The sequence below is a fragment of the Schistocerca gregaria genome, chromosome 1 (genome assembly GCF_023897955.1).
Source record: "Schistocerca gregaria isolate iqSchGreg1 chromosome 1, iqSchGreg1.2, whole genome shotgun sequence".
Lineage (NCBI taxonomy): Eukaryota > Metazoa > Arthropoda > Insecta > Orthoptera > Acrididae > Schistocerca > Schistocerca gregaria.
In genome coordinates, this window is record NC_064920.1 from 348,853,947 (window position 1) to 348,867,436 (window position 13,490).

The 13,490-nt window shown below is 41.1% G+C and overlaps 1 protein-coding gene across 1 annotated transcript in view; it reads left to right on the forward strand.

Moving 5' to 3' along the window:
* Positions 1-304: 304 nt before the first annotated feature.
* LOC126347400 (proline-rich protein 2-like) overlaps positions 305-13,490 on the forward strand; it is a 54,676-nt gene continuing 41,490 nt past the window's right edge. Inside the window, exon 1 of the mRNA XM_050002272.1 lies at positions 305-376. Coding sequence (XP_049858229.1) covers positions 305-376 — 72 coding nt within the window. The remainder of the gene's footprint in view (positions 377-13,490) is intronic.

Sequence of the window (13,490 nt, forward strand, 5' to 3'; positions counted from 1 at the left end):
ACGTCTGGACTCACTTTAGTGTCAGAAGATTTCTCTCCTTTAAGAATGACGCGCTGTGTTCCATTTCGTAGTAACTCTTCATTCCATCACGGAGTTAGTCTGGTAATCCGTACGCTCGTATTCTGTTCATTAGGCGCCTATGCGGATCCGTAGTGAACGCATTCCGCGGCCAACGCTTGAACCGAGGGGATGGCGGAGATGCGAGTACGGAGGGCGCGTGGAGCCTGACCGCTGATGGTGACGTCTGCAGGACTGGCCGCTGCCGCCGCCTATATACGGCGCCTGCCCCGATAGCCGCCAGGAGATGGCGACCCGTCAACGCCCGCGGCCACCCATGCTGCTGCCGCTGCTGCTTCTTCTCGCCTCCGCCCTCCAGGTATTGTCTCTGCCTCCTCACACAGGCCACTATCACTTTATAATCTTATAAATACTTCCTATGCTTGGAAGTTTATTATAAATGTGCAGGGCTTAATTTCGGCCTGAATGGCGTTTCGTTACCTCCCAGGTATTTTTTTTGGAACAAATCAGCACCGGAGATATAACATAGTACCCCGGCATTAAACTGAGAAGTAACTATAATAGCTGAGATTCGCTCCTTAGTTGTTATCGGCACATATCGGTAATCTTCGTGTAGGGCTATAGCTGTATCTTGTTTACGACTGCCAGCAACCTCAGACATCTACAGAATAACCAAGCTAAGTTGAACTTCGTTCATATTATATGGACATTTGCAGTGATGGATATGAACTTGGATCAGTCCTTAGTAATAACGCCCAATTTGTAGAAGACTAGCGACATTTATAGCATTTACTAAACATCTAACTTGGTATCTCTCACGTCACATCGTGTTTTGGTTTTCCTGACTTTTCGGGAAGTCGGAATTGTACGAGACCTCGAGGGGCCAGGAATTTCTTCATCATCAATCATCGCTAAATACTTTATTAGGTCATGCTGGACACACGCTCACCGAGCAACTACAACGCAACTGTTTGAAGTTTACGCTGGCAGCAGTTGGAAACGTGACGTCAGAAGCACGAAGACTGCCGATTTGTGCCAATACGTGTCGAGCGGAGCTATGGAGTAAAGTGACTCTGCTATGGGGACAGACACCTATTGTTTATATTAAATCTTGTGAGTTTATTGTTTAGATTCCAAGAAACTACATTTCACAAACCTGAATTTCGGAACTGTATTTTGTAAAAAATGATTTCTTATTGTATCCTTTAATACAAGTTTTTAAAAATCGAAATTTGTATTTTAACGACTGCAGGGGAGGAGTGGACGGGAGGGGGTGGGGGTGGGGGGGGGGAGGTAATATGGTTGAAGAGATGCGTTCCGATACCTAAAAGTTGTAGAAATTAAGCACTGTAAATAGGTATAATAATTTCATTAGATGCAGATATAGGCCTACACTCGCTTTATAGAGGTCTACCGTAATCTTGTTAAGTAGTCATTTTTTGTTGTAGCTTCTTATAATCGCCAGTCCTTACTACGTTTACTGAATTCTCCGTCGCTGCCCGACAGAACACGGCAATAATGTTAAAAAGGAAAATCTGACCTGATGTTTGATCGCGAATTGGCTTTCAGCTTCTTAGGCCATGGACATTAACAACTCAATTCCGAAACCACCATGGCGCACGACGTATAGAGATATTACTAATATAGCTATAAAACATACATGACGAGATTCAGATGCTTACAAACGAAAAGAATAATTTTTGAATGTTTTATGGCAATCATTACTTTTAACAAGAAATGAAAAGAGGAATTCACTGTTGAACTCTAAAATTTTCGTAACTCAAATATGATTTAACAGGTGGGAGGGATATTGTGTTTGGCCATTTGAAACTAACCTAGCATTCTACGCTTTTCTTGTAAACAATATACGAACAGTCTTAGTTTTAAACGATCCAAAACAATTTCCTGTTACATACTCTATTAGTTTAAGTTACGTAAACGTTAGATTTAAATAGTAATTTCATCTTTCCTTGTCTTTCTTGTTAAATGTGACTACTTTCATACGGTATAAAAAAGCAATATTTTCCTAGCGAAACCTCTGTATTTCATCATGTTATGTATCTTCTGTGGCTATATCAATAATTAATGCATTAATCGCATGCCTTTGTGTTTATAGCTGTGACATTCAGTTATCACCTTACCATGGCATAAGAAGCCGAAAGTCACTCCGTCATCCAATAAATAATTGAACAGCCAACCGGTTCCGCTTAAACGGTGGGTACATTGGCCTAGGTTTCGATATCTACTAGGGGTGTCTTCATCAGAATAATATATTCAGAATATTTTATTCTGAAGAAGACACCCCTAGTAGGTATCTAAACCTAGGTAAATGTACCTACCGTTTATGTGCAACGGGTTGGCTGTTTAATTCTATGTTGAAACTAGTATACGGTTGCTGAATATCAGCCTTGTTCAAAACTGTAAAATAAATAGTATTTGCAGAACATATCGAAAGTGTTTCCTTTTTTATATTCGTTAGTCTGTACACCCTCCCTGTTTTTTCACTTTGTGTTCTAATCTTGTCATATTCATATACATTTTGTGCCTAACGTCATCGATAATGTTTTGTACATTTTCAGGCTTTCTCTACCTTCACAATAATTGCTTCCTATTTCAGGGAATAAATCCTCTTTAGCTACAGTTGAGTCTTTTGTTTATTTATTACATCATAGCCAGTTTCGTGGCTTAAACCTGTATAATGATCATCATACAACCTCAACAATTGTAAAGAGCCCAAAAAGTATGAAAATGACAACTAGAATTGCAGCTAATTTAAAGCTGGAAAATCTAGTCTGAACCACACATCCAATAATAAAATAAGCATCATATTACATAATTCCATACGACTATTGTACATGGGTATATGAACTGTGGGCACCGTCTTCAGTTTGATGTTATGCTTGGGTATGGGCACAGCCTGTGATTTCTTCAGCTTGTTGTGAAATGTAAATTTGGCCTTCGTTTCCTTTTTTTGAGGCTTCTTCACAGTTGCTAGGTCTTTATGATAACGACGATCAATTAAAGAAAGAATAAATAATAAAGTAGTCACCGTAGCTGTAGAAGTGTTATTCCCTGAAATGTTATCAACTGCGTAACTACGATGTTTTTTCCTGGAAGAATAGAGAAGATTATGAAGCATTATCGGAGAAGAATTTCCATAGGCTTCTTTCATTGCCTCATATTTTTAGTACTTCTTCGTTTACTGTCTTCCCTGTCGACCTACACTTTCAAAACGGCTCTCTTGCACTACTTTTCAAAAGTTTTCAGTTTGTTTTCTGCAACTTTTAGTTATCAAAGTTTCATGTTTACTCAGTTCTGTGCTCCAGATTTATGGATTGCTCAAAGACGTATCAATATCTTTCACTTGTGCAGCTGCTTTATTGCAGATAGTTTCCTTTGGTTACGCCAGTCTTCTTTTGATGCCACCTTTTATAGTAGAGCTATGTCACTTGTGGTGTCAAAGATTCGTTTCTGCCTGCCTTGCAATTCCTTTCTCCTGATTTGAAACTTTCTTTGACTGTCTTACTTGTGTCTTCGGCATAGAATCTAAGTAATAATAGTGTTAGACGGCAAACCTCTATCACTATACTCACAATGTGACTTCACACGTTGGTCGGGGTTTGCTGGGATCGATTCTCGCCTCTGTCGAACAGTACAGTTTACATATTTTGGCACACTTCCCTGATACTCACGCGTAGCACGGAAAGATTTAATCCTCAAAACATGTAATAAGGCGGTACTTCCTTGTAACGAATTGAAATGTAGGAAAGGAAAGTTAGAACCTGGGTTGTGAGCTGTGAGCTATCATGTTTCATCTTTGTTTGTAAACGTATTACCATTCCGTTCATCAACAGTGGAAACAACCATCATTTTTCCAGTCTCTATTTCGTTACTGAACTTTCCGTGCCCCCTTTCTGTTGCTTGTAAGTACTAGCACTCCATATTTCATGTAACGGATACACAGTTTTAATCGCTATCTGTCTATTAAAACTGATTAAGAAGGCCGCGTCCAGTATGGTGGACCTTTCTTATTATTTCCCTTTGGGAGTAAAGTTCCGTCTGTTAAATAAACTGCCGTATTTGAGAGACGGCATTATACACTAAGCGAGTGTGTTAGAAATATCTCAAAAAGAGATCTGAAGTAGACATTGTAGTTTGGTGGACATCGGACTTGTTTCTCGGTTAAAGTTTTGTTTTGGACGAGTAATAAGAATCGAAGGGAGACGAGAAGGAAACTTGGTTCCTGCACATATCCTACGTCTCTCGAATTGCACCGAATGGGACTACGATCTTGACGTCCGTGTTTGTAGAACTGGATCATCAGCGACACTTTTTTATGTTTTCACTATAGTATGTAAGGTCATTTAGATATGTCTGGAGGGAAGTATTTTTTACCCTCAATCATCATACCAGGTGCATTCTAGCTGAGAGCCATTATATTTTTAAGGTTTTCGACGTCAGGCCTGGAATAATATGTGGCGCTATGTACTTATTTTACAGTGAAAAGCGACAACAAACTATTTTTCAGTTTCTTGGAGAAGTTTAGGATTCTCCCAATACTTGGACTATTGAAACTAGCTTAACTTACGAAATCCGTTGCTGACATCAATAACACTTCTCATTTGCGCCTACATTTGTTCTGGAAATAATAACTTTGTTTCTCAAGAGATTTTTTAAATTGATTAATCTGGTAGGCGGTGTCGCCCTTTTTCATCAGCACCGTGCAAATGAGTAACATTGCTGCTATAAAGGATGATTCCATGATGATGTTACAAACTTCCAGGGATGATGAGGAATGGTAAATCTACCAATTCGAGGTAAGGAACACCGGTACAGAAACGACCGAGTCGGAAGTTCGAAGAGAAAATTGTTCTGATTCCTCTCGCAGTGGAATACATATACCAGTACTAATATACTAAGACTATATGTTGGGGAACTTTCTGGGATGGAGGTGTGGACCAAAGCAAGATAAAAGCCTAGTGAAAATGGGCTCTTAAATGCATACTTTAAGAGTTATGAGCACTTGTTCATCCTCTATACTGTAAAACACATCTCTTCAGCTGGAAACTGTTTTTCCCCATATTTTAGGAGGAAGTATTGTGGACAAAAACAAGAAGAAATTTTCCAGTAAATATAGGCTCTAAAATGCGTATCTTAAGAACTATAGTTTAGACAAGAAGAGAATAGACGCTTTCGAAATGTGGTGCTACAGAAGGATGCTGAAGATTAGATGGATAGATCAAATAACTAATAAAGAGGTATTGAATAGAATTGGAGAGAAGAGAAATTTGTTGCACAACTTGACTAGAAGAAGGGATCGGCTGGTAGGGCGTATTCTGAGGCATCAAGGAATCACCAATTTAGCATTGGAGGGCAGCATAGAGGGTAAAAATCGTAAAGGGAGACCAAGAGGTGAATACACTAAACAGATTCAGAAAGATGTAGGTTGCCGTAGGTACTGGGAGATGAAGAAGCTTGGACAGGATAGAGTGGCATGGAGAACAGCATCAAACCAGTCTCTGGAATGAAGACCACAACAACAACAAAACAAGAACTATGGGCACTTGCTCGATAGAAGAGATGTGTTTCACAGTAGGAAAACAAATAAGTGCGCGTTGCTCTTGAGGTACATATTTTAAAGCCTATATTTATTGCACAATTAAGTCCCGTTTTTGTCCATACTACCACCTCTGAAAATTTGCTACCCAACAGCCTTAGCAACAACAGTACCGTTATATGTATTCCAACGACAGCGGTATCAGAACGACTTTCGCTTGTAGCTTTCGACTAGATCGTTTCCGGGTCAGGGTCCCTTACTTCGGATACGTTTACCCTCTCCATCATTCCTGAATATCTGTAACATCATCAAGCAGTCACACTGTACGGTGTACCATGTGTGTGACTTATATTGCTGCAGCGAATCAAACAACTATTCCAGGAAAACATATGTTCCGTATGATTAGAAGGGCTGGGAGCTGAAGAAGGTGTCACAAGGGTGACTTGTAAGCAGTCCCGTTCACTTTGCCGATTTTGCATACCATGAGTGATGAACAGTATAGGGTGGGCAGGAAGGCAGTGAAAAAGGTGCAATCGAGCACCGCGATGTCGCAGACGATCGATGCTGACATGAAACTTTCTGCTGCCGACGACACACTCTTTGTAACGGCTCGGAAGACGATAAGCGCAGCGTAACCTAAGCGCTGGCTGACAACGGTCCTCTCGACTGCTGCTTGACAAACAACGACTTTCATAACGAGAGCACTCCTCAAACGTAGCAGCTTTTCATGCTTTGTGATCACCACGTGGTGACTGAAGCACCTCTTATGGTTGTGTGAGTTGCCCGTGTAGTCGGGACTCCTCCACTCAAGCCCATGTGAAAAAGACGTGAGGGGGACGTTTAATATGCACCTCTGTGCACTACATGATCAGGGAAAATTCTTGTATACGTGTAAGGATTAAAACAGAAAGGGAAAGGAAAGAACTCATTCGAGAATCTTTAAAAGAAGCTGTGTCAGTATGGACATGCGATAAGACATTAGTGATCAGCTAATATGGTGACGGCGAAACGTAGCAAACATACGTTTCAATGGGCGTTGTGAGAGAGGGAACAAGCAGAGCGCATTACATTTAGTGCGCTGTTTGTTTTAGCAGTGTGTATGTTAACAGGGACAACAAGACACGAAAAAGCACCAGAGCTACAGCGCTGCTCGCTTGTCAGTCGCTGCTATAGCACCAGCTCTTCTCCGTGCTTTGCTGCTCCCGTTGACACACACTGCTAAACCGCATATCGCACTCTACTGCTTTGGGAGCACTCTACCGGATAGGCACATGAAATTTTAGTTTAAAATGCGTTGTATTTGCAACGAGAAACGAACCGATTTTTATTCTCGGCTATAATGACTATGTTTGTGAATCGTGACTGTCTGGGATAATTATCTATTTGTAATTTCTGCAGGTTAGAATCCTGCCTCGGGCATGGATGTGTGTGATGTCCTTAGCTTAGTTAGGTTTAATTAGTTCTAAGTTCTAGGCGACTGATGACCTAAGAAGTTAAGTCTCATAGTGCTCAGAGCCATTTGTAATTTCTGCTACCAGTCACTTTTTCAGTTTTTGTTTTATGTTTAATCTAACATACACCATTGGCCATTAAAATTTCTACACCAAGAAGAAATGCAGATGATAAACGGGTATTCATTCGACAAAATATTATACTAGAACTGACATGTGATTACATTTTCACGCAATTTGGGTGCATAGATCCTGAGAAATCAGTACCCGGAACAACCACCTCCGGCCGTAAAAACGGCCTTGATACGCCTGGGCATTGAGTCACACAGAGCTTGTATTGTGGTTGGCAGGAGAGCCAACACCGTATTGCTAAAGGAGGCCGAAATGCACGCGTCTCAGCTCACGCAGGCTGGCGTGAGGTCTGGAACATGACAAGGGAATTAGAATTGAGAAAAACGGACGTAGCTGGTCGAATACTTAGCTTTAATCCATTAATGAAGAACGTCGCTCGTGACAGTACATGATTCACAATATCAATGGTAACTGAATATGGCACCTTGCTACGTCGTAGCAAATAACGTAACTGAAGGCTATGCAAATGAGAACGTATTTTGTCAGTGAACCATTGCTAGCAAAGTCGGCTGTACAACTGAGGCGAGTGCTAGGAAATCTCTCTCTAGATCTGCCGTGTGGCGGCGCCCGGTCTGCAGTCACTGATAGTGGCGACACGCCGGTCCAACGTATACTGACGGACCGCAGCCGATTTAAAGGCTACCACCTAGCAAGTGTGGTGTCTGGCGGTGACACCACAGCTTGGATGGCGTGTACAGGTACAGCTGCCCATGCAGCTTCAACACGATACCACAGATCATCAAGAGTAGTGACTGGCGTATTGTGACGAGCCAGTTGCTCGGCCACCATTGACCAGACGTTTTCAATTGGTGAGAGATATGGAGAATGTGCTGGCCAGGGCAGCAGTCGAACATTTTCTGTATCTAGAAAGACCCGTACAGGACCTGCAACATGAGGTCGTGCATTATCCTGCTGAAATGTAGGGTTTCGCAGGGATCGAATGAAGGGTAGAGCCACGGGTCGTAACACATCTGAAATGTAACGTCCACTGTTCAAAGTGCCGTCAACGCGAACAGGAGGTGACCGAGACTGTAACCAATAGCACCCCATACCATCACGGCGGTTGATAAGCCAGTATGGCGATAACGAATACACGCTTCCAATGTGCGAGCACCGTGATGTCGCCAAACACGGATGCGACCATCATGATTCTGTAAACAGAACCTGGATCCATCCGAAAATAATGACGTTTTGCCATTCGTGCACCCAGGTTCGTCGTTGAGTACACCATGGCAGGCGCTCCTGTCTGTGATGCAGCGTCAAGGGTAACCGCAGCCATGGTCTCCGAGCTAATAGTCCATGCTGCTGCAAACGTCGTCGAACTATTCGTGCAGATGGTTGATGTCTTGCAAACGTCCCCATCTGTTGACTCGGGGATCGAGACGTGGCTGCACGATCCGTTACGGCCATGCGGATATGATGCCTGTCATCTCGACTGCTAGTGATACGAGGGCGTTGGGATCCGGCACGGCGTTCCGTATTACCCTCCTGAACCCACCGATTCCATATTCTGCTAACAGTCATTGGATCTCGACCAATGCGAGCAGTAATGTCGCGATACGATAAACTGCAATCGCGATAGGCTACTATGCAACCTTTAACAAAGTCTGAAACGTGACGGTACGCATATCTCCTCCTTACAGGAGGCATCGCAACAACATTTCACGACGCAACGCCGGTTAACTGCAGTTTGTGTATGAGAAATCGGTTGGAAACTTTTCTCATGTCAGCACGTTAAAAGCGTCGCCATCGGCGCCAACCTTGTGTGAATGCTCTGAAAAGCTAATCATTTGCATATCACAGTATCTTCTTCCTGTCGGTTAAATTTCGCGTCTGTAACACGTCATCTTCGTGGTGTAGCAATTTTAATGGCCAGTAGTGTAATACAGTGCGTTTAGAACATGTTCGTCTTCAGGCGTTTATACATACAAACATACAGATAAATGTTACTTTAAAATAAAAAGTCTTAAACTAGATTAATCTAGAATTCTTTGTCGAAGGCAGTGATGTCTCCTGCTGCTTTTCTTCCTTCTGGTTGACTACGTACGAAATCACAGCCTGAATTCTTTTCAGTGGACGGTGGGCTATTCACAAAATAAGTGAAGAGCAATATTTGATCAGGCTGACCATTTCAACACGTTCCAAAACTAAATTGCAAATATCTGCTGAATTACTTGAGAAAAGGTGCCTGGAGACTTTTGGAGAGGCAGATAGTACTTAGCTACTCCATCTGCCTCAACCCTCGTCATCAGCTGCTCACAATGACTTAAGCGCAAGCCCGATTGAATCTTCTTGTTTGAAGGATTTCCAATTTAATTCTTTCCTTGCTAATTTTATCAGACGGCAGGGGTGGCCGAGCGGTTCTAGACGCTACAGTCTGGAACCGCGCGACCGGTTCGCTCGCAGGTTCGAATTGTGCCTCGGGTATGGACGCGCCTGACGTCCTTAGGTTAGTAAGGTTTAAGGAGTTCTAAGTTATAGGGGACTGATGATCTCAGAAGTTAAGTCCCATAGTGTTCAGAGCCATTTGAACCATTTTTGAACATTCTGTCAAATCGTCATAATATTAGCTTCCCTAACTTTTCTGTCCTTTATAAATCTCGTCGACTTGCATCTTTATCAGTCTTCTACTGATGATTGTTAATTTCTTTAAACAGTTAATAACTATTTAACACAGCTCTGTCGAGTTTATTTTCTAGTCCATATAAGTTTATTGTTTTAAATGCACGATAATCAGTTTGTAGTTAGTAATTTTGAGAAATTGTATAACACACGTCAGCAGCTCACGTATGCGGTGTAACAAAAATTCACAAGTGGCATAACAGAAAACTAACATAGTAATTTCGCAATTGAAATGTTACATGATGTCAGACTGTTACAGACATAGAAGTTGGTGTATCGAATGACGCGTGGCTACTGATCCGTACAGAACTTTGTATGTTTTTGAATGAAGTCATTCCACTTTACATGTCGACTTCCGAATGTGGGCTAACTAACATAATAACTGTACACCTTGACTACTCAACCACGACATACTGCCATATTACGCGCCACCTATTTATAGATGCTTGTGATACAGAGGTTACAAAAGCTATCACTGTTTATATTTTCACGTAAAATGTAAAAAAAGAAATGCATAAATGCACTAGGAACGAAGTAAATTTGCATAACAATAAATTGTATCCTCTTAAACTACTAAATATAATGGTTCTATTTTATGAGGCGCATGTTTTGGCACACACCTGTGTCTAAAAATTCCCATCAAAAATTTACTGAAAGTTAAATTTACTAATTCGAACTATTTCCTAAATTAATATGTTATTTTAGAAAGGTTATACATTTTTGTTGACCCTTAAACATTTATTAGTGTGATGGGTTCTGAAGTGTACGAAGTTCGCGTGATTAAAATTGTGAATATCTCTTTAACTATAATTTTACAATATAAACTAATTGTGCCATTATCATCAATAGTGTGAAAACTATGCTGTGTGTAATGAATTTTAGCGAAGTACAGCTTGTGAGAGAATTAGGATATTTTATGTATTCAATGTCCTGTTTTGTGTACGGAACAGAGAACACGACAAAATAATTTGAGTGGAATGATAGTGACTGAATCTAATCCAGCTTGCTACATTTCAGTAAGCACTGCTGATTTCATGATCTCAGTCACCAACAATATTCTAATCGTCAACATCATCAGTCAAATGTCTCTCACTGCTCGATAAAGGCGTTATTTAGATTATCCAAGCATTTCGTTTGCCACCGATACGGATCCATAATGCTCTTGCATGTTTTCTGTCATCTGTCCATCATCCAGTAGGTCGAGATTGTCTTGAAGTTCAGGTGAGACCTCAATTGGTCCCTCTACCATTTACAGCTAATCCTCGTGACTGTATATCCTTTAATACCTAAACCAAGTCCAGGCAGAACCTAGTGTACTGACGGACGGGCACCGTCGAACATTGCGGGAAGCGGTTAAAGGCCCATTAAATCTGCGGTAGGAATCACTCGCGAGCTACAAAGTGCTATCAGCAGTCCAGCTAGTACAATGATTCTGCGTTGGGAGTTATAAATAATGGGGTACAACGGTCGAGCAGCTACTCATAAGACACATATGTATGCAGTCAATGCTAAGCGACGCTTGAGGTGGTGTAAAGAGGGTCGCCAACTGGACAGCGGATGACTGGAAGCTAGTGATTTGGAGTGTTGCCTCACGCTATACCCTGTAGCAATCCGATGGTAGTGTTCGGATTTGGCGAAAGTCTGGAGAAGCTCACCTGCCACAAAGTTGAATGCGAAGAGTGAAGTGTGGAGGTGGTTGTGTTACGCTATGTGAGAGTTTGTCGTGTTAACGGTGTGGTCGCTTTACTGTGCTTAAGGAAAGACTAAATGCTGAAGGATACGGACGAATTTTGTTGCATTGTGTACTGCGTAGAGCAGAGGACCAGTTCGGAGACGTGGTTGTTTGTATCAGCGTGACAACGCTTCGTGTCATAAGGCAGCATCTGTGGGGCAATGTTTGTGGACAATAACATTCCTGAAGGGAAGTGATCCGAACCTGAACACAATGGGACACTTTTGGGATTTAGAACGTCAACTTCTGTCCAGACCCTAGCGAACAACGTCACTACCTCTGCTGGTTTCATCTCTTGGGCAATAATGCGCTGCCGTCCCTCCGCAGACATTCAGACAACTCGCTGAGTGTGTCTCCAGCAGGCGAAGGATGGGCAGAACCAATGTTAATGTCCACTAACAGGTGTCCTATTACTTTGGTCACATAGTGTATTTGACATCAATTATTGGATAAAGGCCTCCTCAATAGTTTGTCATCGAATAAGTGTTTCAGCTATACGCATCTTTGTCTTTTCTTATCTCTTAGAATCCTTGGTCCACATGCAATATTCATTCGCCTGGTTGCATGTCCCGCCCAAATTCTTTTTATTTTCTTTACAATCATTATTACGTCTTCCGTATCAGTCTGTTCCCTGTTCTACTTGTTAGTTCTGTTCCCTGTTCTGCTTGTTAGTTCTCCTGTCTCTTCCAGTAATTCCAAAGACGCATGTCTCCATTACTCACTTCGCAAGTCTAAACTTTTCAATGATTTTTGTATTAAAAGTATATGTCTCATTGGCATAATGCCTGCATTAGGGGAAACCGGAACACAGTCCAGAAGGACTGTTTTCGAGCGTTTTAGAGCTATAACTATTATTTGTGAAAATATGAGCATTCTGGACAAGATAAAAAATCACTGGCAGACGAGTGATACCTGGCATTTACGTGCAGCTAAGTGCAGTTTCCAAGGAATTTCGAAGGCAACAAACGATTAACCATTCGGCAATTTTAAAATAGTGTCATAACATCTCTAACAGTCTTCAGTTCCATAACGAAAAGGCTGTGAAAATTACTGTCACACAAGAAATGAATTTTTTGAGCTCATCTGTCAATTATAAAATGTTACAATCGAAAGTGTCATCATTCTGTCTAATTTATACCTGCAGTTGCATCAACGAGTGTCGAAATATGTTCAACGGAACTGTGCCTGGAACATTGTTGGCATAATTCTGAAACTAAGGTTACAGATTCTGATCTTGTCTTTTATACTGAACCTGCGACTTAAGTTTCAGGTGCATTTCCTCTGTGTATGCTGATGATATCTAAATTTTTGCAGCGCAGTTCTCCATTTTCCAGTACTTGATTTCTGTGTTTATTGCAAGATAGCCTACACTGCATAATTTTGAACTGACTTTCCGGATACTACTTTAGAAAAGCCTTCATTAGCAGTCCATAGGAAAGGACGCAAAAGCGGATTCATCGGTGTAAATTAGATAAGCTAGAAAAATTAAGAGGAGTAATTTGTAGAAAACACGAGTCATATATTCATATGGCATGCACAAGTATTTAATATTTACTTTGTTTCTTACCAGTAAGGTCACATCGTGTAAAGACTATTTCTTGCAAATTTAGTTCGCTGCAAAAAATAGATTTTATAAATTCCTCAGGATAAAATAATTAACTTTACTGGAAAACAATTACCAATAATAATAATTTATTTTATAGGGGAAAATATGCTACATAAAACAAGGACTATGAGTTCTAATGTAAAATAGAGTTACTCCTTACGTCACCTCTCTCTTACATGGGCTACTATAACGGTCTGTTGCTTTTATGATGGCATTATCTTGTTAAGTGAGTAAGAATGAATTTATGTAGGACCGTGGTGCGCGAAGAAGGACATGGAAAACAAAATACAAAAATCAAAGCAATATGAGAGTAACAAAGTGTTGAACTCTAATCAGACAATCCATACGTATTATAAAAAATGGATGCATGTA